Consider the following 27000-nt stretch of genomic DNA (forward strand, 5'->3'; position numbering starts at 1 on the left):
AATAAGAGTCAGAGTGCATTACAGAAAGTAAAATGGATAATTCTGATTATAGTAAATAAAAAAGCTTTTGCACAAACTAAGTTTAGAAGGGAAACAAGAAAATGGGGGAAAAATTTTACATCAAGTTTCTTTGACAAAGGCCTCATTTCTCAAATACATAGAAAACGGGAGTCAAATTTATAAGAATACAAGTCATTACCCAATTGATAAATTATCAAAGGATATGATCTGGCAGTTTTCAGAAGAAGAAATCAAAGCTATCTATAGTCATTAAAAAAATGCTTTAAATGTACCACCTCATACTTATTAGATTGGCTAATATAACAGAAAAGGAAAATGAAAAATGTTGGAGAGGATGTTGAAAAATAGGGACACTAATATATTGTTGGTGAAGTTATGAACTGATCCAACCATTCTGGAGAACAACTAGGAACTATGCCCAAAGGGCTATAAAACCATGCATCCCCTTTGACCCCAAAATACCACTACTAGGACTGTACACCAAATAAATAAAAGAAAAAAGAAAAGCACTTATATGTATAAAAACATTTATAGCAGTTTTTTTTTCTGTGGTGGCAAAGAATTAGAAATTGAGGGGATGATGATCAATTGGAGAATGGCTGAACCAGTTGTGACAGATGATTGTGATGAGTAAGCATGCTTTCAGAAAAACTTGGTAAGACTTAACATGAACTGATGCAAAGTGAAATATGCAGAACCAGAAGAACATTATATACAGTAACAGCAACATTATATGATAATCCACTGTGAATGATTGCCTTAGCTATTCTTATTGATAAAATGATCCAAAAAAATTCTGTAGGAGTTATGATGAAAAATACTATACATCTCCAGAGAATGAATTGATGGCACATGAATACAGTGAGAAACACTTTTAACATTAATAAACTCTTTAAATTTTTTGTTGTTTTTTTGTCTGCGTTTTCTTTTGCAACTTTGCTATGTGGAAATGTTTTGCATGAAATACACATGTATAATCTAAATTAAATTGCTTGCCTTCTCAAGGAAGGGTGAAGGGAAAGGGAGAGAGAGAATTTGGAATTTCCCACCCAAAAAAAAAGAATATAAAAATTTTTTGTTTACATGTAATTGACAAAAAAATAAAATTAAAAATAAATGTAAAAACTCCCCAAAGAGATTTTGTTTACATGGACTATATTTATCAATATTATATTAGAAATTAAAATGTCAGTATTATTGTGAAAACAATTTTCACTTTGCAGACCACCTAAAAAGGTCTCAGGGACCTTCAGGGGTCCCTAGATCATACTTTAAGAACTACTGGTCCAGAAAAATGTTAACATAGCCTCTGCTACATTACTGGCAGGTACTGATGGTGGGTCCCTGGAAAGGAAGAAAAAAAATAAGCTACAGAGTAAATAAAAGGAAAGGAAAAAAATAAGCTACAGAATGAATAAAAGGAAAGGAAAATATTTTTTTTTAAAGTTCACCTTTAGAGTATGGTTGTCACCTGAGAAATACAAGTGTTATGGAACTAGGTGGGAAGCATATTTCAAGAGAGGAAGATAGTTCTGTTTTTGGGAAGGATATATATATTCATTCATTGCTCTTCTAAGTTTCCTATTTCAAAGGTCTACTTTTAAGACAAAGGAGGTATTACAAATGCCGTTGCTGATTTCCTCAGAGAAAAGATGGTCTAATAAGCCAAAACATTTAAATTCTGATTACGAGAAGAATCCCGTTTCTGCACATTCATTTTGATTCTTAATTCAACAACAGTGTTTAGGCTTCTGACAATACAAATATCACTTAAAGTGTGTTCTCTGAACTACTTTTGGTTTTAAGAGCTTTGTTATATAACTTTCTATAAAATACTTACTTTCATTTCGGCTAATGCAACTGAAAAGGGCATTCTGTAAATAAAAACAAATGCCAGCAATTAATCATAGTTAAATCAATTAAGCAATTAAATCATAGTAAAAAATTTCTGAAATAAGTTTCATAGCTTTGCATGTTTGCACATTAATATCATACTAATTTATTCTAATCCATAGATGACATGAAAATGATAAAATATTTAGCTATTATCTCAGGTCCAAAACTTTATATTAAAGTATTTGACAAATGAAGATGAGTAACAAGAATTTTAAAAACTGATGTAGGATAGAGCTATGTTACAGGACAACTATGTTCATTCAGACTTCTTCTATATGTAGTTATTTTCAGTGGTTTGATTTAAACTATATTCTATACAAATCCATATATAAAGGTAGGTATCATAATGGGATAAGAAAAACACTGTTAAGAACAAAAGCACTTAGAGATGATCTTAATCAAAATCATTTTCTACATAAGGAAATTGGTGTGATTTTTATTACAACATAATGGAGACACATGCATATAGGTTAATTAAAGGTACAATTTATACTCAAGTACTCTTGTATAATCTTTTAAATTACAGAAAATTATATAAAATATTGTAAAGAATGCAAATATTCTAGATATTTGTAGAAACATGTATTTCATAGATTGTTAAAGCTAGAAAGGAGCAAAGAAATCATCTAGCATGGTCTAGCATTTTTCAGATGAAGAAATTGAGGTATAGACTGGCTAAGTTATTTGTCCAGGATCTAGCACTTAAAAGGCACTTAACGAATACTTGTTGATTAAGCGCCCAAAGTTAAATAGATCGTTATTGGCAAGGTTGTCACCAAGATCCATCTCTCCTCTTAATCCAGTGTCCTTTTAAAAATAGGTGCTACACTAAAGTCAAAGAATGTAAGTGAACTGTCAGTAAAATGTAAAGAGGGAGAAAGCAACAACAGATAACATAAACAAAATCAAGAGCAAGATCCACAAAAACAGGTTGATGGCAATGGTTTATTAGCTGAACTTCAAAAGGAAATAGGCCAGGTGTAAAACAGCAAAGCTAAGACAATATGTATAAAGGCAGAAGGCAGATGGAAACATTCTTGTTGTTGAAGAAAATGAAAGCAAGAGAACCTTCACTGAAACCATAAATGTGATGTGTGACAGATTTATTTGAAAGAAAAGGCTTAGCAAGACTTTCAACATATTCTTGCAGTAAAGGACCAACAAATTTACCCAAGACAAAGGGTCTATTAGAGCGCTCTCCTCCAAAGAATATATGGTAGGAAGGAAAAAACGTTTGATGCTGTGCATTCCTTCTAATAATGTTGATCTTTATTAATAATCTAGTTAGTTTGAATGTAGTGCTTTTTACTTTTTAAAGTATTGTTCACTTATTTTATTTTCTATTCTAAATTTAGCTTCTTATTTCTAATCAGCTGGCACTCACTGATTCTGCTCATCTGATTTTTGTTAACTTTTCAGTCATCTGTTATCAAATTTTATTCCTATACAGGTGTAAGGTGACATTTTCTTTGGCTATTATTTGCTCCTGGAATCAAATTACCCCTCTGATGGTTTTTTATTTTTTCCAAGCTATATATCCTTCATTGCTTCTCAACTTTTATCTATAAAAACTGCTATTTCTTTGTTCTCCTCTGAAGAAAGTCTTTTTTTATTGTTCATATCATTACCATTTGATGTTTAAGTCTTCTATAGTCTTACATTTTGCTAATTTGGATTCTTGATTCTTATCCGTAAGAGGATAACAAATAATAATAGTAGACATGTTACAAAAGTAGGCTTACATTCTGCTTTCCAAACACTGTCTCAATTGATCTTCACAGAAAATCAGGTAGTTATTACAAGAATTATCATCTTCATTTTACAGATGAGGGAGCAGAAGCTGAGAGGTTCATATTATTTATCTGGTGCTAGAAGGTCCCTGAAGATCATCTAATCCAGCCCCTTCATTCCAGTAGTTAAGTAGCAGAGCTGGAATTCAAACTCAGGTCAGATCCTCTAACTATAAATTCGTAGCTTGAGAAAAAAAATTAAGGATAAGTGTTTTTAGATGATTAGACTGTTAAAATTTCAAGCAGTAAAAAAGTGGGAACTGTCTATGAGATTAGGATTCTTCTGTCTGGAAAGACAGAAATATAATCAAAGTCTGTAAAATTATGAAGGGTCTGGAGAGAGTTCAGAGATGATCTAATTTGGTATAGTGTAAATGAGCATCCTTTTAATTAAAGAAGTAAATTTAGGATAAAAGGAAGTAACCACCATGTAGTGGAAGCAAAGCTTGCATTCAACAGTCTTGAGAGATGTTGTAGTTTGAAAATATAAGATCAAAATAAATTTTTATTAATTTATGCATGACAGCTTCATAATAGAAATCATTAAGTGAAATTTTGGATTTGGCTGTAGGAAGAGGGCAGGAAGTATCCCTATTCTTTTAGGTTGGCATCTGTCCTGCTGTGGTCTAAGAGACTTCATGCATGTGGAAATACTGCTCTACTTTGAAGTAAACACCTAAGTTCAAATCTACCTCAGACATTTACTAGCTACTTGGCCATTGCACCTTCCTCAATATAATGGTGCGTGCGTGCGTGTGTGTGTAAGAGTCCAGGCTCCATTTCCCTGATGGAGAGGTTGGTACACCCTTCTAGAGAACACTATGGTCCTCTAACTAAATTCACAGCTGGGGAGACCCAAACAAATTTAAAGCCTGATGCCTTTTAAATAGGCATTTGCCCAAAAGATGGGATTACTTACTACTGACATGCTGTTATGTATATGTATATGAAGCCATGGTGGAATGTGGAATAGCACAGACACAATCCAACAAACCCATTTCTTTTAGGGTTTTCACCCCCAACCTTGCTGATTCCCATTAGAGAATCCAATACAAAGGGAACCTGTCTTTATGGGGACTCCCAATCTTGGCTACCTAAAACGGACAAAGGACAGTCCCATCTGAGTGATTCATCTGACTTGATAAGCTAAGTTTTCTGTAAGCTCTCTAACTGGCCAGAATCAAGCAATCAAATTAAGTAAGTTTCACATTGGCTTCATTGGACCACCATCCTACCAATGGCTGTTTTAATGACTCACTGTTTTAATTTTTCCTGCAACTTTCCAAGCTCCTTTGTGGTAAAAGCCCACCTGCCCATCCTCAAAACCTCTTGTGGAGAAAGTTTCTCCCTGGCCTTAGAACTAGAATAAATCCAAGGTTCTCTTTTTTTTTTTTAAACCCTTAACTTCTGTGCATTGGCTCCTAGGTGGAAGAGTGGTAAGGGTGGGAAATGGGGGTCAAATGACTTGCCCAGGGTCACACAGCTGGGAAGTGTCTGAGGCCGGATTTGAACCTAGGACCTCCCGTCTCTAGGCTTGACTCTCAATCCACTGAGCTACCTAGCTGCCCCGCCCAAGGTTCTCTTACCGTAAGGTCAGGTTCCCAGTTCTTATCCCAGCTCCCATCCTCAATTCTCATTCTCATTGCTCAGTTGGATTTAACACGTTCTCCAAGTCAAACCTTAGTTTTGAGACCAGTCTCCCATCTACAACTTATTGGACCCTATTCCCATCAGCATCATCCCTTCACCTATCCTCTTACTAGGTTTATAAGACACAATCCTTAAAAACCAAAAGTGCATTTACATCTAGCTCTAATTGATGAATGTACAAAGACAATTTACTTTTTAATTTTCATTATGCTAGTGATTTGGTTTTTCTAAAACTTAGCAAGAGCCAGGGCATTCTGAGTCCATGACATGCCTTTACTCAATGTGTTATTTTCCTTAGGCTAATCCTACAGGGTTTAAAAGGAGATCCCTTATTCAATTAGCAGCCGCACAGCTTACTAGCCTTCCCTTATTCCTTTTACAACTTAAACCACAAGATCAGCCAGAGGATTATTTTGATACAATCTTAACAACTAATGCTAAATATCATGGGCTAAATCCAGCTGAAGCCAGTCTAGTGATTTAGGCTTGGGATTGGAATAAAATAAAAACATTCAAATTTCAATAAAAATAAATGTACTTAACAATAAAGATTAAAAAAGATATAATCACTGGTTAAAGTGGTTGCTGCTCCTCTCTACTTCTACACTACCCACAGGGACAAAACTGGGTAGGACAGACATAAAACTGGGAATTTGTAAAACCTCTTCCAATTTTTATACCTTAAAGTAACAAAAAAGCCATGTCAATGGTTCATGCCCTAGTTCCCCAAATCAACCAAATCCTGAGGACAACCTCTTTATCTCCTTAAAGAAACCAGCCTAGCTTAGATAAAACAGATCCTGCTCTTTACCACAGTATGTATGAATTAGTGTCGCATATGGTGGTAGATAATTGCAGATTTATTTTTTTATGTCCATATTGGTTATTTTTTACACATACTTGTGATTTCATTAGTAAGGGCAACTCCCAACAAGGGAACCCTTGTATGATGCAGAACTCCTCCATCACTTAGTCTTAAAGAATCTTCCTTGAGGCACTGAAACAACTTGCTCAGGGTTGTATTTATGAGATATGATTTGTGCCTAGGATTTCTGTCTTAAAGCTGGCTATCTACTATGCCATTCATTCTCTCTCTCTCTCTCTCTCTCTCTCTCTCTCTCTCTCTCTCTCTCTCTCTCTCTCTGTCTCTCTCTCTCTCAAACCCTTTAAAATTGATACTAAGTATTGGTGAAGGCAGAAGAGTGATAACGGGCTAGGCAGCTGGGATTAAGTGACTTGCCTAGGGTCACACAAGGAGTAAGACCAGATTTGAACCCAGGACCTTCCATCTCTGGGCCTGGCTCTCAATCCACTGAGCCACCTAGCTGCCCCTTACTCATTTTTAAAATTTACATGGAAACAAAAATAATTCTTTTTTACTGTTTTACTTACTGACAATTTCCAGAAATATATGGCAAACAGCCAGATTTTTCTATTATCTGGCCTTTTACAATAACTCAGCCCCTCCAATCAGATACTTCTGATCATTTTAGTTGCCTTTTCTAAGTCAGAGTACTGCTTAGCATCCCAGGTATGAATCCACAATGGTTTTATGTTAAGGGTAGAATACTTTCTTTTTATTTCCAATAGCCACCTCAGTAAAACTCAGCATTTGATTGAATGTCTTGGTCCTGGCAGAACACTAGTCTGCTATCTTCAAGAAAAAGCCTTCAGATATGTTCCAAACAGGCAGACTATGCAATACAGCATGTGTCCTTTTGCTCAGAGTACCGTGTTTTCAGAGATATCTTCCTAAAAATGATTTAAATAAATACTTTAAAATATTGCAATCTGTAAACCAATCTATAAATTTAATTATATGTTTGGGTTCATCTAATGACAGCTAACAGAAGGAAAGAATCTCCTAGTTAATGGGAGTGGGAATATGGGTGATGTTCTTAAGACCTGTTCTCACTATAATATTAATTCTTTTAAATAATGCTAATTTAGAGAGACTGATCCAGTAGTAACAACTTCACCTAAGACTATTTTGGTATTACTTCCTTACCTCAGGATCTAGGTGCTGCTGCTTTTTTTGTTTCTTTCACCTATCAACTTAACTGTTCTCCTTTTCTAACTCTTCTTACTTTTCTTAACTTCTCCCAGTCCCTCCTTTGGTCTAGTGCCTTACTCCCCTTGTAATCTCAGCCATTCCAGATCTTCTTCTCCCCTTTTGACCATCGATTCTAATAATAGAATTAGTATAGACAAAAAATATGTAAAAATTTTTAAAGTTGCATCATAAATCTTAGTACTTTCAGTTAAGTAATTAAAGAATGAATGTCAGAGAAAACTCACAAAAGGGAAGAATAATGAGGAAATTAATGAATAATATTTTATACTTTTAGTCTGAAGGCTTTTAAAGATATTCTACCTTAATTGGTAAAGGAAGATTGCTTGCATTTCAGATATAGTTAAATTTCTTGTATATTTGATCTTCTGTCATTTATACCAAGAATTCAGATTCATTCATTTTTTATTTTATGGTAACATCTCCAAACAATGCAATAAATTTAAATAATTAGCCCTAAGAATAAAAGTAATTACAAAAAAACAGAATTTAATATTTTCTTGGCTACATTTAGCAGCCGATGGAAAGGATATTATATGGAACTAAAAAAAACCCAAAAGAACAAAAGAATTAGACTAAATGGCAGGAATATATCTAAAACTACAATTGATTCTACAACTTAAATTATTAGTTAAAAAATTAACTACATAAATCCTAAGTATCACAGTTAATATTTTGCTAAAGAAAACTAAACTCGAGACAAGAACACATCTCAGAGTAATTTGTTTGTTATGACTTTGGGCAATAACACAGTATTCATACAACTGTAAGAATATTTTCAAATTGCCACTCCAAGCAAATTCATATTTAACTCTTTCAGAAAAGTCTTTATTAAGAGGAAGACTAGTATTAATGGATATTTTCCACTGACTCTAAATAGACTGGGTAATGGATGTGTGTACAGGCTTTTGGCATTTAATAGTTAACTCTTATAAAACAAAGACCTTTAATTTAACTGCCTAAAACACCCCCCCAAAAAAGCATAATATAAAAGTGACATACCAAAGAAGTAGCATAGTGTGATCTTAAGAAGGACCAAGATTCTTAATCTATGCTAAAGCCAGTACTGCAGGACCTAATTGGTTTCGCTCTTTTTGGAGCTCATCAGCTGCAGGTAACGGCCTAATAATCAAACAGGATATTTTCTATTTGTCATGTTTGGATTAGCTTCCTTTTTGCTTCTCTCACCCTAACTAAAACAGGTTAACATATACATTTTATACTAACATTCTAAGGCTATCACCTGGAAAATAGGTCACAAAAATTAGTATACGTGTCTAAGTCTGAAAAGCCACGTAGTAACAAAGAAAATCCAAGAGTAACCTTATATACTTAAAAACAATTTAAAAAAAAGTTAAACTCTTACTTTCTGCCTTAGTAACAACTCTAAGCAGGGAAGATATAGGCAAATGGGGCATGTGACTTGCCCAGGGTCACATAGGTAGAAAGTGTGTGAGGCCAAATTTGAACCCAAATCCTCCCAACACCAGACCTAATGTTCTATCCACTATGCCACCGATCTGTCCTGTTAGAAGCAATTTTAAAAATTGTGATTTCTTGTCCTCTTGTTGTAAGAATTAAAATTGTGGGCAATGAAAATACTCCAAGAAAATGCATCCATTTAAAATGAAAATAATTTAAAACATTATATAACAAAAGAAAAGTCAATTTAATTTTCATTACTTATTTTGAAATGTTCAATTCAAGGAAAACATGTATAGTTATCAGTTTTCATTTCTTTTACAATTACTCATAAGTTTGATGCTTTTTAAAGTGGGTAGAAAAGTACAACTACTTGATTGGCTTTTAATTAAATAGTGAAAAGCACATATAAATACTAAATATTATTTTTGCCCTTTTAAAAAACAGCAGAACGATTAAGCCCAGCCAAGGGTAAATTATTTCTCTTAACTTGGTATTTATTGATTACATCACCGTTATCCATTACATCCCTATTATCCATATTATCCATACAGTCCACTAACATGCTTTTTGACAGTTCGCAGACATTTCATATTACTATCTATTGTTTATATTTATACTATCATACTATCTAACACAAGCTCAATGAAGTCTTTTATTTAAAACCTCATGTGTTTCTGATAAAATATTATTTCCCAAAATGCCTATTACTGCCCTTTTTAAGGTTTTTTTACCTACCTTACTGAAAGATCATCAAATACAGAAGAGGGCTAGAAGAAGAAAGGAAGGGAAAAAAGAGATTTCTAAAAAGAATGTAAAGAATAGACTAGAGAAAGATCTGGGAACAAAAGGAGAATTGAGAGGAAAAAATTCCCTAGCAAATCAATAATATTTTGCTTTAGGAGTTTAATAAGCATTTGTAATGCTACATAAAGCTATGATACTATAAGGTCTGACAACAAAAATAGAGGCTAACTCCACAAATCATACGTGAAAATAATTTATCAATTTAAAGCTATATATCTTATAGGAGATTTATCAAGCTTTACATCATGAAGCTTTCCATTATTATTATTTTCTATTCATCCTCTATTCTCTATTACCTACCTCTCACTTAAAAAAAAACCTAAGTTGGGGCAGCTGGGTAGCTCAGCGGAGTGAGAGTCAGGCCTAGAGACAGGAGGTCCTAGGTTCAAACCTGGCCTCAGCCACTTCCCAACTGTGTGACCCTGGGCAAGTCACTTGGCCCCCATTGCCCACCCTTACCAATCTTCCACCTATGAGACAATACACCAAAGTACAAGGGTTTAAAAAACAAAACAAAACAAAAAAACCTAAGTTAACTGACAAGTACCCTGTCTACCCATACTAGTCTCTTGAGAAAACTACTCTCCCCTATTCTCACTTGCATCTCTTCTTGTGTCTTTAGAATTTCATTCTTGAGTGCTTCCCATGTTGTTTGGGCTGATTTTCCCAGTAGACGTTTATGTCACAGGATCCTTTCAAATTTCATCTCTTTTTTTTTTTTTTTTAAATTTTAAACCCTTAACTTCTGTGTATTGACTTATAGATGGAAGAGTGGTAAGGGTAGGCAATGGGGGTCAAGTGACTTGCCCAGGGTCACACAGCTGGGAAGTGTCTGAGGCCGGATTTGAACCTAGGACCTCTCGTCTCTAGGCCTGACTCTCAATCCACTGAGCTACCCAGCTGCCCCCCGAATTTCATCTCTTAAAATTTATAGATGTCACACTATTCTTGATTTTCCTCTTTTCTATCCCAAATTCAAAGATAAAGTAATCACTTTCCTTAAAGGTTTCCAAACATTTCCTCCCAGTGACTAAAGCTTGTACTTTGTATTTATTCTGTACTGCATATCTACCTGGGTGACTATGTGCAGCTTTCCCCTCCCTTTCCTTTTCAGTTTAAAGTCCTTTTGATTATTGAGGCAAATAAATTCTCATCAGCTCTTATCAGGTATAGACTATCTAAACCTCCAATTAGAAATCTTAGAGATTACTTTGTAATTAGCATCCATATGCTTTTAAATTATGTGTTTAAGTAATTAAAATCTGTTTTTCTTAAACAAGTTGAACATATGCTACATCTCATTTACATGCCTCCATTAATTTTATAAATCCTTTTTCATAGATCATGCAAAAGTAAATGTTGACACAGCCTTTATGTGAAATCTCCACTACATTCGGCATGTATCTCACCAATATTTCAAATGGCAAATAGGGATTAACATGTGGGGATAAAGTATGGTGGAATTTCAGTTCACACAATTGAAATGCTAGCGAGAATTCCTGAATGCTCAATCTGTATGAGGTATGTCCTTAATAAATATTTGATGGTTTTAAATGAATTGTTAAACTTCTTACTCAATACAAAAATTCCTCCTATAACATCTCTGACATATGGATTCTGCCCTCTGCTTAAACACTTCCCATGATGGAGAAGTGCATTATTTCATTAAGCAATCCATTCCATTTTGAGATGGCTCTAAATTTTATTATAAAGTTCTTCTTAGATTTTAGCTCAATCTCTAATATTCTTAACTAATTTCCCTTCCTACACCCAGGTATTCCCCCTCCCCATCTCCATCCTTGGTGTTTTTGTCTCTACATTTTCTTCCTCAGTAAGTTTCCATTCTCAAATTTGACTCTTTTAAATTGATAACTCTAAAATCACTTAGCCCTAATCCCTGAGCCTCATATTACCAAATGCTTTCTTCCCCAATAACCTCACATACAATGTTTAAATCTAAATGTATCTTCTGTAAGCTTGGTGGTATAGAATTGTGGATGTTTTTCAATCAATTATGCTCAATCTAGGAATGACTTTCTATTCTTTCTATTCCTTCAACCTCTAAAATTCAATCTGTTATTGTGTCCTATTAATTCTTTCTTCAAAATCTCAAATTTATTCCTCTATATGCATTTCCATTGTCATCAAACCTCCAAAAATTCCTAGCTAGCTTCTCTAACATAGTCAATATCCCTTCCAAATATATTTTGCAGAGGTGACAAATCTTTCCAAGACAATGGGTTTTTTATGTCATTCTTCAACTTAAGAATATACAATGATTACCACCACTTCTTGCTGAGTAAATTTCTTGTATTCTCATTCTTTAGAACATCTCAATTCCTACTTCTTCCATTAAGTTTTCCATGATAATCTTATCCATCTATGAATTATTCCCCTCAATGTATTTCAAGTGTAGAATGTTTCCTGACCACTATATATATACTTACTTAGTATCTTACTGTACTTAATATATTACTTTATTATGTGCTCTCATACTGTTTTCTAGTTGCTTCCAGTGTGGGTCTTTGTACTTTGAGAAAGAAGAAAAAGGTCATGGCTTTAAAAAAAATCCTGTATACATTTTAAATAAAGGTCCTTAAGAAATAAATATGAGCAGATTTCTACAATCACAGGAAATGTTACATAAAAATAAATTTGCTTTTATATCAAATGCTGGAATAGCAGTGAGAAAAGGATGGAAGTGTAAATCTTACTTCAGTAAAAGTTTTTACTCCTCAAAAACTCTTCCTCAAATTATTAACAAGTATAAATGAACAGACTTTAGCCATTTTCTTTCACTAGTCTTTATCTATTAAAGGTAGTCAAAATTGATAGATCTAAGGCAGACAAAGATGGGGAAAAAAAAGCCAAGATAATTAAAAATCTGAATAATTAGTTCTTACTTAGTGAAGATTAACTGTGAATACTTTGATATAGCTCTTTTAAAATTTGGTTGCTTTAATTTGTACTAAGCTTTTTGTACTATTTTTGCATTTTCAAAGCATAAAAGAAAACTACACAAACCCTTTTTTATAACTTTTTTTTTAAACCCTTACCTTCCATCTTGGAGTCAATACTGTGTATTGGCTCCGAGGCATAAGAGTGGTAAATGTAGGCAATGGGAGTCAAGTGACTTGCCCAGGGTCACATAGCTAGGAAATGTCTGAGACCAGATTTGAATCTAGGATTCTAGGCTTGGCTCCCAATCCACTGAGCTACCCAGCTGCCTCCAGGATCTTTCTTGGCAATAGTTTATTCAGAACTTTCTGGCCTATTCTATTCTCAAGTGAGAATATCAGTCCTCTGAAAAATTGTAATATGCTGGGTAATTACACAGTTGGATAGTTTACATATCTGGATAAAACTCTATATGGCTCTTTTGTCTAGAAGAGGAAGGGTCCCAAGATAGTTCTTCAAATTTTGTATATACAAACTATGTCTGTATTCAATAAATACAGGTGTTGATTATTTGGTATATACCATATTTTCTCTAAATTATTCTATGTTTTATTTAGGTCTTATTTGTTATTTCTTCAACTTATCTCCTTTTGCAGATCTTTCTTTTAGTATTCAATTGTTCTCTTCCTTAGTATTTCCAAAATATATGACTAATAGAATGGAGTCTTTGAATCTAAAAAATCTCCAAGGCAAAATTTCATATTAAAGAAAAGAACCTTTCCGGAACTTTTTGTTTCTTAAAAATTACTACTTACTCAATTCCAGACCAAAAAAAAAAGAGAATGGAAATTGAGAAAATGAGTCAGGTAACTAGTCAATAAAGAAAAATGCTAACCTCAGGCCTTCTATCATAGGTTGCTTTAATCTCTCTTACCTTTCCTCTCCCGTCCTCCATCAACACATATTGGCAGACTTCCTAGAGCAATGTAGAAATCCAGAAATGGGAAGGAAACAGACTAACATAATAGAGGAAAGGTTACAGAGATGGACAGTATAATACATAATTTGGGAGAGAAGATAGAATTATTCAGATTAGCCAAGGGAAATTAAATAGTGGTCATTTCAAAAGTAAAGAGCATAAGAAAAAGAGAAGGACCTTTCATTTCTTTTTAGTCAAGGTAATCTTTCAATAAGAAGCACAGAAATAAATTAATACTTCTTTTGAAAACTGTCTCTAGAAGAATAAATAAAAGAGTATAAAACTTGACCAAAAGCACAAAAGGAAAGAAATGAACAAGATTCTTCAGTTTAAATAAGTGTTTTTGTATGTTAATATTGGAAGGAAATCTTGATCATAACCCAGAAACAGACTGAGGGAAAAAAAAAGAATAGTTCTAATCTGATAATCTTTTCTTTACCCAAGAAAAAAGAATAATATATCTAATAAGTTCCCCAATTTTACAAGTCAAAAGAAATTATGAATGTAGCTGTCCTTTTTCATAAATGATTAAACAACCTTATCCCATGAAGGGCAATACTGTTGTCAATGGTTAACAACAAAACATTCCTCTTTTAAATTTGAAAGTTGTAGGGTAGCCTAGAGAAAAGCTCAACTACACATATCTTGTCAGGTTTGGTCCTAGGCAGTAAATAGCCTATATAATGGGTATCATTTGAAGAGGCTAAAAAGGCCCATCTCTGAACAGGTAACAACACATAGTCTGAAATTTCATCATAAGAAGATTCACTCCCCCTTCTTGTTAAGCATTGTTCTCTCTTCTCTTTTAAGATACAAATTCTTCTAAGACAGATACTATGTTAAATTAATTACACTAATTAGCACCATGGCAATAGGTACAGATCAGTTAGGGAAATGGAATAGAAAATGGGAGATATGTGGAGAACCTCGGCAAACTTTGCCTATTTAAAAATTCTAATTATATCTAGGCCATTTTTAAACAAAGAACAAGTTACTTAGGAGAAAGTTACTTAGAGATATTTTCAGTTTAAATTAAGTAATCTGTTCATTACATTTATATATTTCTTACAAAATCAGACTTAATTGAAAAAACAATTCTAAAATAAGGTGAATGAAACTTTTTTGGAAATTAAAATTTTTAACAAGAGAAAGGGCAATGTATGTCATTTGTATAACTTGTTCATTTGGAGATTAAAAGATAAATAGTTCTCTAAATTCGAACAGCATTTGAACATTATTTCTAAACTTTAAATCAAAATACATACCTCATACTCTTTTCTGCAAACTTTGGAAATATCATTCTTGGAAGAAGCCTAAAAGTCAACAGATTTTTCATTAATTTGTAGGAAATACTAATTAGCACAAAACAAAACAGAAACATCTTAAGGTCAAAAACCTCATATGACAACTATACCATTAATATTCATTGATCAATAAAATATGACAAAAGCTTTTAAATGAATTTGCATTTTATTATCATAACAACTATATAATCATAGATAATATCTAGATGTATTACTAATTCAGTAGATATGTTTATAGAAGTTACTATATTGAGTTATGCTTCCTATTTTTATGAAGCTAAAGATAAAAATGGCAATGCTTGGTCTCTACATAATTTTACAGACACCTTGCAATAACTCCTAAGTCTCCCAGAAATCCTCAGCCCAATTTGAAAGTTGTCGATTAAAAACTAAAGAGCAGATATACTGTGGTAAAATCGAATGCAATGGGCTTCTGTACCAGCAGCAATGCAATGACCCAGGACAATTCTGAGGGATTTATGGTAAAGATGCTACCCACATTCAGAGGAAGGACTGCAGGAGAGGAAACATATAAGAAAAACAACTGCTTGAACACATGGGCTGAGGCGGACATGATTGGGGATGTAGACTAGAAACTACCACCCAAATGCAACTAACAACAATTTGGAAATAGGTCTTGATCAATGACACATGATAAAACCAGTGGAAATATGTCGGCCATGGGTGGGGGAGTGCGGGGGGTGAAGGGGAAAGTAGGAGCATGAATCATGTAACCATGTTAAAAATGAATATTAATAAATGTTTAAAAAAACAAAAAAAAACCTAAAGAGCACAAGGGCAGAGACTTTTTCCATATTATAAAAGACCCTCACCCCACAGCTGATAGAACATTAACATTTTAACCCGGCAAAAAAACATCTAATTGAACTTCCATCCAGCCCCCATTATTATACATCTTGTCCAAAAAGCAGGTTAGCATGTTGAAATTTGGGTATGCTACATTATAATGTACCAAAAATTTCAAATCTGGAATACTACAACCACCTACCTCCTTTATTCCCAATTCATGTGCTGCTGAATGAAGCTAGATAAAGTCATAAAACCAAGCTGATTGGGTCCGCTAGAAAATTTCTGTTATCTAATATTAATTAGGTCCTCAATGCAGGATAATCCTTTTATTAATCTCTAATTGATTCTCTATCTTACTCCCCATAGAAGCTGTACTAAAACTTTTCTTCTACTCTCAAGGCTTGCCCCTCTTACCCCACCTCCTAGCCTTGTTCTCTTTCATGTGAGGTCCTTGCCTTGTACATTACTGAGAATATAGAAGTTATATGTTATGAGATTCCTTTTCTCCCCTTCCTCTGACATCATTTCTCATTCTGTTCACTCCTCTTTTATTCAAGTCTGTGATGGAGAAATGGTCAATCTCCTTTTCCCAAGGCCAGTCACCCTACATGTTCCCCTTCTCCCAGCCCCAGCTTGAGGACAAATTGCTTCTTCTTTTTCCCATACTTTTGAATACCCCCACTCCTAATATACAGTGTTATAATGATTCTGATGTTATAAGGAGTTGAAGCTGAGTGTGTAGGTGATACCTGAGTGTAACACTTAAATTGTGATAGTGAAACCCAAAGGACCCCACAGAAATAGTTGTGAATCTGCCAAACCCAACTTGTTATAAGTGTCCCAGAATAGCCAGCCAAATGAAGAATCTGTAATTAGAATTGTACAGCTACTTCTAACTGACTATTCTGGCCTAGAAAGAATAACACTGAAGTTGGCTGCTAATTATATTTTGCTATAACTGATATTACTCTACTTTCCCTCAAATGTCCCAGGGATATAATCACTAAGCCCTAAGATAGAGTTGACACCAAATCTAGGTAAGTTTAAAGATTTAATGTTGTTATCAGGCTTAGGAAGGGAAGCAGGGTAAATGATTGGGAAAGAGGGAAACAGGAAGTCCTTAACCTAAGCTAATGATGATAGAGATGGTACTTGAATTGATGTAGTCAGGCTTGTCAGTTGTCAATTGCTAATTGCCAGTTGCCAGCCTGGATGGGCCAGTCTGGGTTCAACCTAAATCAAGTCACTTTGTTGGTAGATGTTGTTGCTGCTTCTTAGTGGATAAATCAGGACCAGGTTATTCAATTTAAGGCTAACACAGGGTCTGGGACTGAAATTGGTTAGTGCAGGTTGCTGATAACTCAGGTTGACCTATGGCCTACCCTCACCACAATCTCCCACTTCCCCAAAATCTCAGATTGAGATGGATCTCCCAGTTCAAATTTTTCCTTATATACCTGAGATTCAACTGTCCTGGCACAGGGCACCTTCTGCCAGGCTCAGTTCATTCTATGTTCTAATCAGGTAACTGTCCATTGTCTTGCTTTCCATATTGCTGTGCAAATTATCATTACAACAGCACCTGAAAAATGTACAGCAAAGCTGGAAAGGTAGACTGGATATAGGTTGTGAAAGCCTTTAAATGCTAAACAGAGGAAGTTATATATTATCTAGATGCAACAGGAAGCCTCTAGAGCTTACTGAGTAAAGAAATGACAGACTTGTGCTTTAGGAAAATCACAGTGGCAGCTATGTAGAGAATGGATTGGAGTGGAGAGTGACCTAAAGCAGGTAGATCAATTATGAGTCTGCTGCAAGAGTCCAGATGAGAGATCAAGAAAACCTAAACCAGAGTGGTAATTGTATGAACAGAAAGGAGATGGATTCCAGATACATGGTAGAAATAGAAAAGATGACCAGTGGAACAGATTAAATAAGATTCAGAAGGAAAAATATTCAACCAATTCAAAAATAAAATTTACTGGGGAAAGAATTCTTCATGAATAAGAACTGCTGGTAAAAGTGGATAGTAGTCTAAAGAAAAATAGGGTTAGCCCACCTCTTACTATCTTCCACAAAAAATTCCAAATGGATAAATGAGCTCAATGCAATCACAAATCATATTGTAAAGGTAATTACCATAAGTAAGATTTAAAAGCTAGAAAAGAATAGATAGTTATCTTTCTCCCATAAAAGCTACAGATAAGAGATTAAATGTATAGCTTTTACAAAGAGAATATTGTAAGGACTACTTTGATCCTTTAAAAATAAAAAAGGAGTTTGCACAATTAAATGCATGAACCTAGAACAAGAAAAGATACATGACAAGATGAAAAAAATCTTTATAACAAGTATCATTGTTAAAAGTTTTGACATCCAAAATCTGTAGGAAATTGACACAAATCTACAAGATTAATAGCTATGTCCTAGCACATAAATGGTCAAAGAATACAAAGATTTTAAAAGAAATATAAATGATCACCATTCATCTTTAACAGAACTCAAATTATTAATCACTGAAGAAACAGAATTTAAAACAACTCTGAAATACCACCTCATACCCAACAAATCGACAAAGACAGTAAAAGATGTAAAAATTCATTGTTGGTAGGGATTCAGGAAAGCAAACACATCCACCACTAACAGAGCTATAGATTCATCCAATCATTTTGGAAAACAATTTGAAATTATACAAAAAAGTATAAAATAAGTTTGTATTCTGTGTCTAAGTATGCTACAGTTGAATTCATATGTCCTAAGCAGGTTACTGATAACAAAAAACAAAATAAAACAAACAACAACAATTCCTCCCCCAATCTGTATGAATATTCACAGAAATGCTATTTTTTTAAACCATCAAAAATTTAGATAAAATTTTACTCAATAATTGAGGAATGGCTAAAGAAATTATGAATTTGATGGAATATTACTGTCAATAAGAATATGAAGAATTCAAAGACATATGGGAAAATATGTCCAATTACAAGTATGTAAATGAGGATAATTAAAAAACTTATATATGATGAAATTTAAGTCTTTGTAATAGTAATTACTCTGGCATGCTGTTAAGATACTCACAGAATTAAAAGTTTAAAAAGTATTGGAAATGAGTTTAGTGTTGTGTATGTGTAGATGATAAAACTGATACTAATTACTATTCTTAATGATAAGGAGTAGTACTAATGAAATAATTAATACAGTATGCCCTCTTACAAAAAACGTAATTTAGTATGATAGAATATAAGTGGATTTTACCAATTATAACCCTTGTTATTAGAAGAAAGTTATTTTGTTATTAGAAGAAAGTTATTTCAAATGGATTACAATGAACAATCCAATGTTGCCTAAGAGAAATATGCCTAATTTAGAAAGGTACTTAATTTGGGAAAATAGATCAATATTTTCCAAGTTTTAGCTAACAAAAGAAAATCTAGAGTTAAATTATCAGACAAATGTGAATTCAAATTAGAAAACATTACAAGAAATAAACAAGTAAATTATATCATGCATAAAAGACTTCTAATAATTAGAGAATATAAATAAAAGTATGTAACAAATGGCATATTAACTAAAGTTGTAAAAGAAAAATTAAGTGACCTGCAAAGACAATTAGATAGAATTATCAGTGTTGTATGGGAAATTTTCTTCTTTCTCTCTTCCTCTCTTTCTGCTTATCTTCTGCTTTAGAATTGATACAAGCTTATTCTAAGGCTGAAGTGGTAAGGGCTAGCCAACTGGGGTTAAGTGACTTGCCCAAGGTTACATGGCTAGGAAATGTTTGAAGCCACATTTGAACCCAGTTCCTCCCAACTCCAGGCATGGCACTCTATCTCCTGAATCATCTAGCCGCTCTTAGTGGGAAAATTTTAAACTTGACTAAAGAAAACAACACAACTCTGCTAATGGAATAACAATATATTTTTTTAAAAGATAAACAGCAAAGAAAATAGATTTGAAACGGAGTGCCAGAGAAACAGCATTTGATTTTTATTGAGAGAAATGAATGTGGAAAGTAGGAAATTTTAAAACATTACATTATTAAAGCATAATACAGTAAAAATAATTAACAAATAAAAGTAGGTCCACAAGACAAGAGAATCACTTGCTGTTTAAATTAAAGAATAAATTATGTTAAAATAATGACAATACAAATGCAATATACTGAACATATGTGATACAGTCAAAGTAGTATTAGGAAGAATGCTTACATCAATAAAAAGAAAAACTAATGAGTTGTTAGGAAAAAAACCATCAAATTAATAGTTAGATTGGGCAAGCTAAACACTAAAGGCAAACACAAAAACACAAAATTGTTTGATTGGAGTAAAGTATTAAAATAGAAGATAAAGGAATTAATAATAAAACAACAAAAGAGAAAACCAAAAGCATGGAAAGGAGGACAATAACAAAATACTGATTATCATTGCATTGATCTGTGCAATGCCTAAAATTTTAATTTATTATACTCACATATGAATAATTTGGTTTGAATTAAATAGCAAAATGGTTGGTTAGATAATCTTTGTATCAAAAATTGAGGCAAGGGCTAAAGAGGGAAGAAATCATTTTCTTTTTATTTCTTGAGAGAACTGGGGGCATCCATCTTGGCAGGAAGTACCTACCAGAGACTTCCTCCAGCCATCAGTTTGACTGGCAGGGAGGGGCCCTCTTGACTCTTCCCTCAAGAGACTTTAGAAACTAACAAGAGAAACCCTCTAGCCAAAACCTAAATATTTCTTACTGGCCCTAGTTTCCTCCTGGTATTCTCTGTCTCAAGCCTCTGGGAATAAACCTGTTTGAGCTGCCCTCTCCTACATACCCCATTTCCTTTATCTCCTATATACCTTCCCTTACCTTCATACCTCCTCTAATCACCTTATAATCACCTAATATCCCCTTTTATCCTTCCTCACACCCAAATTGCTTTGGTTGACCCACTCAGATTACCTTATTTACTTCTTGATAACAGAAGGTATGTATATACATGAAGATTACCTATTCAACTGTATCTACAAAGTTGCTTAGAAGAAACAAAACATTGAGAAAAGCTTTAGAGATCCTATATCAGTGTTGGCAAAGGTATGTCATGCATGCCCAGCCAGCACTGGGGAGCTGCTCTGTTCCCTCTCTTCCCAGTGCCTGAGGATATTTTTTGCATGCCCCACTCCTCTGTTCAGCAGCCCAAAGTGAACACTTCCTCCCTTCTCTCTCTGGGGTAATGCGGGGGGCTCACAGGCAGCCTGAAGTTGCAGTTTAGGCACTTGAACTTGAAAACCTTCACCAATGCTGTCCTATATGCTACATGAATAGGGGGAATTGAATTACTGCCAGACAGACAAAAACCTAGTGAGACATAAAGCAAAATGTTCAGTATGAGCAGTAATAATATTCTTTCTACATTATGTCCCAGAAGCTATGACATGGGCAAGGGATAAATGGCCTTCACAACTATGACTAAAATGAACTCCCTGCAATGCTTTATGCTTTCTCCTATCAGTAAGAATTAAGACTAAAAAAAAACAAACAAAAACTTTACCTGTTTGCATGCCTGTCGACATTCCAAAACAATAGCCAGTTCACAACAGCCTAAGCCAACCCAGCCATCAGACTTCTTAAAAACACCTTTAAGGTAAAATACATATAATTTTCATTCATTCAAGTAATCACATTATCAGTTCTTTCATATTCAAATGTAGTTGAGACTAGAAATTAGTACATAATATTCCTTAAATATCAGTATAAGTATCAACTACTGAAAGATAAATTTGGAAAAGCTCTGAAAATCTAACATAGTCCCATCTTTTGATTCTTGACTGCCACTAGTTTCTTTAAGAATAATCATTTAATGGCTATTCTTTTTCTAATTCCTCTATAATTTTCCTTCATTGTTGAGATTTTGATCATTTCTCATTATTGGTGAGTTTGCCTCTCAGTTAAAAGGCAAGAAGAGAAGACAAAACTTAAATTACTCAGTTTTTCAAACTCTTATCTCCTACTATGAACTCTTATTTCAATACTCACTAAAGCAATACTACTTTTGTCTTCAGCCAGTACTCTGTACTCCTTTTATGTATTTGTTATAGCCTAAGATATGACTTTTTTATTAAAACTTTTACTTTTCAATTACAAAATAATAATTTTCAACATATATTTTCTGAAATGATAAAATCCAAAATGTCTCCCTCTTTCCTCCTTCCCAGAGATGGCAATTTAATCTGAGTTGTACATGTATTATAAAATATGATTTTAAAAGATTCCTTTAATTATCACAGAACATGGAATTCTAGTGCCAAAATGAATCTTAGAGACCACCAATGTAAAGCTACTAGGGCAGAATTAGAGAATGAAAAAATAGTAATTATGAAGAGAAATTACTGTACTATTGTTGAAAATTACTCCTGTTCACCTATATTTAAGAAATGCTATAATTACATTTCTGTATAAAACATAGATATTAATGCTAAATTAAATGACTCCTTACATCAATAAAGCTCAGGAAGTCCATCTGAAATTGTGCATCAATTACTAATATTATTATGCTTTATTTTTAAAGAATCAAATACAATATTGTAATCATGAACATTTTTTAAAGTGCAATAAATAGTTGGAATAGTCAAACATACAAATAAAACAATCCAACTTCCATAAAAAAAATCACATGAACCCAGATTTAAAGTTGAAAGGGACTTTAAGAATGATCATCATGTCCAACCCTTCTCCTACCACTCATCTTAAAGATGAGTAAATTGAGACCTATTGATGTTATGTGACTTGCCCTGATTAAAAAAGTTAGTAGGATTCAAGCTCAAGTCTTCCTGACTAAGACTCAAGTCTTAGTACACTATACCCTGCCATCTGTGAAGAATTTTTGATCTATAGATTTTAGAAATCATCTAATCTAATCCCTTCATTTTTATAGGTGGGGAAATTGAGGCTTAAAATGACATCCCAAAACATAAAGATAATTAGCTGCAGGACCATGACTCTTACCTCTACCTCCCGAATACAGTGTTGTTTCCCCCATGTTCAATGTTCTCGCTAAGAATTGTTTTTGCCTAAATTTGTTCAATATTATTTTAAATTTGCTATGTTTATATATATTTTGATAGTAGATAAAGACAAGGAAACCAAGAAGGAGAAAATACTTAGTAGTACCACAACTCTAGAACTCTTTTGTGTGTAATTGCACATTATGTGTTTTTCTAAACCATATTTTACATGACACAAGAATCAATTTAGGTAATAAGCTCCCTGAGAACCTTGTAGTATCAGCATATAGGAAATACTTAACAGATGTTTAAGTGTTTGATCAGAACTATATATTTACTAAATTATGCACTCTTTACTTCCAAATGATTCTATGGTCACTCAGTAAAAAATGCATTAATAATAATTATATGAATACAGAGTAAAAAAAAAGTGCTAAAGCTTATTTTTACCTGGTAAAGAAGAGTTCATACAATTCCAAACATCAACCTAAAAGTATATTATATACAAGAAAGATTAGTGGCTTTTTGAATAGTACATAATTTTGAAAAAATATCTAACAGATACCATCAATTTAATTATGTATATGTCAATATATTAACATTGCAGAACTATATTCATACCTGATTGAAACAATAGTTATTCTGATTGTCCTAATATATAAAAATCTGTGTAAAAGTTATTAGGAACATTTCTTAAAACCTAGTGTCAGTTAGGACAACTGTCGGAACTAGACTAGAAAAAAATATTGGCCTAGTTTGTCTATTGCAAAATGAAAGAACAGAAATAAAAAACTCTGAGAATCATAAAAGCACAAAAATGAAATGGAAAATGTCCACTGTTTCACTACCAATTTAGCATATAATGTAAGACTGCATGTCTGGAGAGGCTCTCCTAAGTAGGTGATGGGATTCCTTGGCCTGTATCTGTACTGACCAAACCATTAGAACAGTGATGGTGAACCTTTTAGAGGCCCAGACGACACTCTCCTGCCACACGTGAGCTGTCGGCTTACCCCAGACAGGGGAGGGAGGAAGCATTCCTATTGGGCTGCTGGGCTGAGGGGCAGGGCATTGAGAAATGTCATCAGGCACAAGGAAGGGGAGGAAGGGAGCAGCTCCCTCCAGTACATGTGCCACAGGTCTGCCAACATGGCCATAGAACATTGAAGTACCTAAAGTCAGCTGAAGTTTCGAGGCCCAGTCTGAGAAAGGACAAATAGCAAACTCTCCCCATGACAAGTGGGAAAATGAGAGAAAGAAGGGTTATAAGAAATATATGTTATTTTCAACCCATTGAATCTTTCCAGATATTTACTCTGAGACAAAAAGTTAAACTTTAAGTCCCTAGTTATGATATCTGTGAGATAGGATAAGGTTAGAGTGAATACACTGGTGGGCCAATTCCTTTTATTGATATAGATCAGCAACCTATCTTTACCTTATAGTCTTCAAGACTTGCCTGGAAGAATTAAGAAGTTATGTAATTTGCCCATAGTTACAACTTCAGTATTTGTCTGAAGTAGGATTTGAACTCTGATCTCTGTGACTCTAGGTCAGTCCTCTGCTGACTCTAAGTTGCTTCTCTATGATTATTCTATTTTTCACAAAATTCTTCAAAATATAATGGAATATAATGAAAAATAATGGAATATAATGAAAAACTACTAAATTCCATTAAAACCAGTGAAAATTCTATCACGTTTGTAATTTAAAATGTGATTTTCAGAAACAAATCACTGGAAACTATGAAATAATTTCTCACCAATCAATTTATATAGAAACTTTTCACATCACAAAGTTAAATCTAACATTTTACTCAACACAAACCCTAAGCATATTAAATAATTTAATCTAAAAATGCCTCACTAGATGCTTAAGTTTGTTTAAAAAAAAAAAAGACAAACACATACACAGCTACCATAGTTATGTTTAAAAAAATATCTACCATTGATTCTGGACAATAGCCTGGTGCTCTCTGTAAAAGGTGTCTTAGACGGGATTCACTTTTTGAGGATAAAATCTATTTGAGAAAAAATATCAATAACACATTAAAAAACAATGTATTAGAAAAATATAACACAAACTTTCTGAATTATCAGTCATCTAAAATTTTTTTCTAAGTTCAAGTGCTATGCTAAAAATCTTTATCCACCTTTCAAATATAGTTGCTAAAACTAATTTTTAAACACTGTGCAATCTCTAGTTAGGAAATAAGAAACATATAGTACAGTTGAGATACTGCTTTTTTTTTAAAACCCTTACCTTCTGTCTTGGAATCAATACTATCTATTGGTTCCAAGGCAGAAGAGCAATAAGAGCTAGGCATTGGAGGCTAAGGGGTTTGCCAAGGATTACAGAACTAGGAAGTTTCTAAGGCCAGATTTGAACCCAGCATCTCTCATCTAGAGACCTGGCTCCCAATCCACTGAGCAACCCTCACTGCCCCCACAACAATGCTTTTTTATGACCTTAAGTGTAGAAAAGCTGAGTATCATAATGAAAAAGCATAACTATCTTTTTTAAAACAACAGCATCCTATATGGTTCTATTAAATTGTCTTCAAACAAACGAATTTAACAAAACAGAAGGAAAAAACTCTTAATCTTCAAATTAAGAGGAAATTATTTTAGGCTAATCTAAATAGCAATTCTTTTTCAAAGGAAGCCTCAAGAATTAATAGTAAAAAAGAAACAACTACCACAAAAGATGACCTGTCTATACAGAAAGGATGTTTCAGATTCATAGGAATTGGTTTACTTTCTTTCAATTAAGATGGATCTGTACTGTGGTGTAATATGTATTAGATTTCCTCCAATAGTGCAAATCATGTGCCTGTGCTACTCAATCTGTACAACTCTCATATATCTCCTCTTGTTAGTTTGCCACAGAGAGTCCACCAAAAATACTTGCTTTTCTTTTGGTATTGAGAGCATATCAATGGACTGTGTGTGCTGTCCTTTGGCTCTCCCTCACTTCCTCTCCATGTGATATAACTGGCTTATTTTTTTTCAGTCATATATTTCTGTTTAATAACAATAACCAACATTTTTTAGTGCTTAAAGGTTTTGAAAAGTAAACTACATACATAAGCTTATTTGAATCTCACAATGACCCAATGAGGTGGTGCTATCATCATTATTATTATAATATCCATTTACAGATGTGGAAACCTAGGCAGTAAAGTGATGTGACTTGCCCAAGACAGAATAGCTAGTGTCTGAGGTATGATCTGAACTAAGTCTCTCCTATCTCCAAATAATATACTCCTTTTTATTTTGTTTCTTATAATCCCATAGTCTATCTCTATCTACCAAATGCCTCTCCATTTCTTTTTTAGGTGATCCTTTATTTCAGAGTTCTGGGTATATTATACCATGTTTTGCAGGACACATCTTCATTGGAAGACTGTAATAAAAAAGATTGGCTTTTGCTTTAGGGAGAAACTTGGGGTAATTATAAGAACTGGGTAATTTCCCAAAGTCAATCCAGTCTACATTCTCCCTCTTATTCTATTATGAGTCAATTCATTGTCTATTTCTAACAATTGCCAAAAATGCATATAAAAATAGGCAAGTTAGGCAAGTGTTATATTCAACTGTTTATCATCATCTGGACAATAATCATTCCTCTTCTACTTATTCTGTGTAGAGCAGTGATTCCCAAAGTGGGTGCTACCGCCCCCTGGTGGGTGCTGCAGCGATCCAGAGAGGCAGTGATGGCCACAGGTGCATTTATCTTTTCTATTAATTGCTATTAAAACTTTTTAAAAATTAATTTCCAGGGGGCTAATTAATATTTTTTCTGGAAAGAGGGCAGTAGGCCAAAAAAGTTTGGGAACCACTGGTGTAGAGTTAAGCCAAACTCTTTAGGGTAATTATAGACCTCATGTAGGAGGCTCTGCAATGTTCTGGAGCTTGTGCATTCAGTAAACTATTTGCAGACAGGTACCTCTGGTAGTCCTCACTATTCCTCAACTAGATTGTGTCCATGATCTCCCCAACAACAAAAGTAAACATCTCTGACAAGCACATAATTCTTATTTTATGCCTTATTGATACTGATGATCAGAGCAGGTGGTTCTTTCTGAAAATCTAATGACTATAACTTCCTCTTTCTTTTTTTCTCTGTGCCTTGCCCTTCCTATATTTATCCTGTCCCCACTATGACTCTTCTCTTCTTGTTTTCCCAAGCATCACATCTGCCCTGGCCTCATTTTCCTTCCTCCAAAATCCTGGTTCAACTTCCTTGCTCCATTGTTTTATTGCTTTTCATCTATTCCCAAACATCAGCTCCAAATTAATCCATCTGCCTTCTCCATTCCTGCTCACATGCTATAGAAAACAGCTAAAAGTCACACAAAAGG

The 27000-nt window shown here is 33.8% G+C and overlaps 1 protein-coding gene across 1 annotated transcript in view; it reads right to left on the reverse strand.

Moving 5' to 3' along the window:
* The window catches only part of RECK (reversion inducing cysteine rich protein with kazal motifs), an 81156-nt gene that overhangs the window by 37781 nt on the left and 16375 nt on the right, over positions 1-27000 (reverse strand). Inside the window, exons 3-8 of the mRNA XM_044661122.1 lie at positions 24583-24657; positions 23088-23124; positions 21185-21270; positions 14800-14847; positions 13490-13531; positions 1862-1895 (exon numbers count right to left, since the gene is read on the reverse strand). Coding sequence (XP_044517057.1) covers positions 1862-1895; positions 13490-13531; positions 14800-14847; positions 21185-21270; positions 23088-23124; positions 24583-24657 — 322 coding nt within the window. The remainder of the gene's footprint in view (positions 1-1861; positions 1896-13489; positions 13532-14799; positions 14848-21184; positions 21271-23087; positions 23125-24582; positions 24658-27000) is intronic.

This window comes from Gracilinanus agilis, chromosome 1, assembly GCF_016433145.1.
Source record: "Gracilinanus agilis isolate LMUSP501 chromosome 1, AgileGrace, whole genome shotgun sequence".
NCBI lineage: Eukaryota > Metazoa > Chordata > Mammalia > Didelphimorphia > Didelphidae > Gracilinanus > Gracilinanus agilis.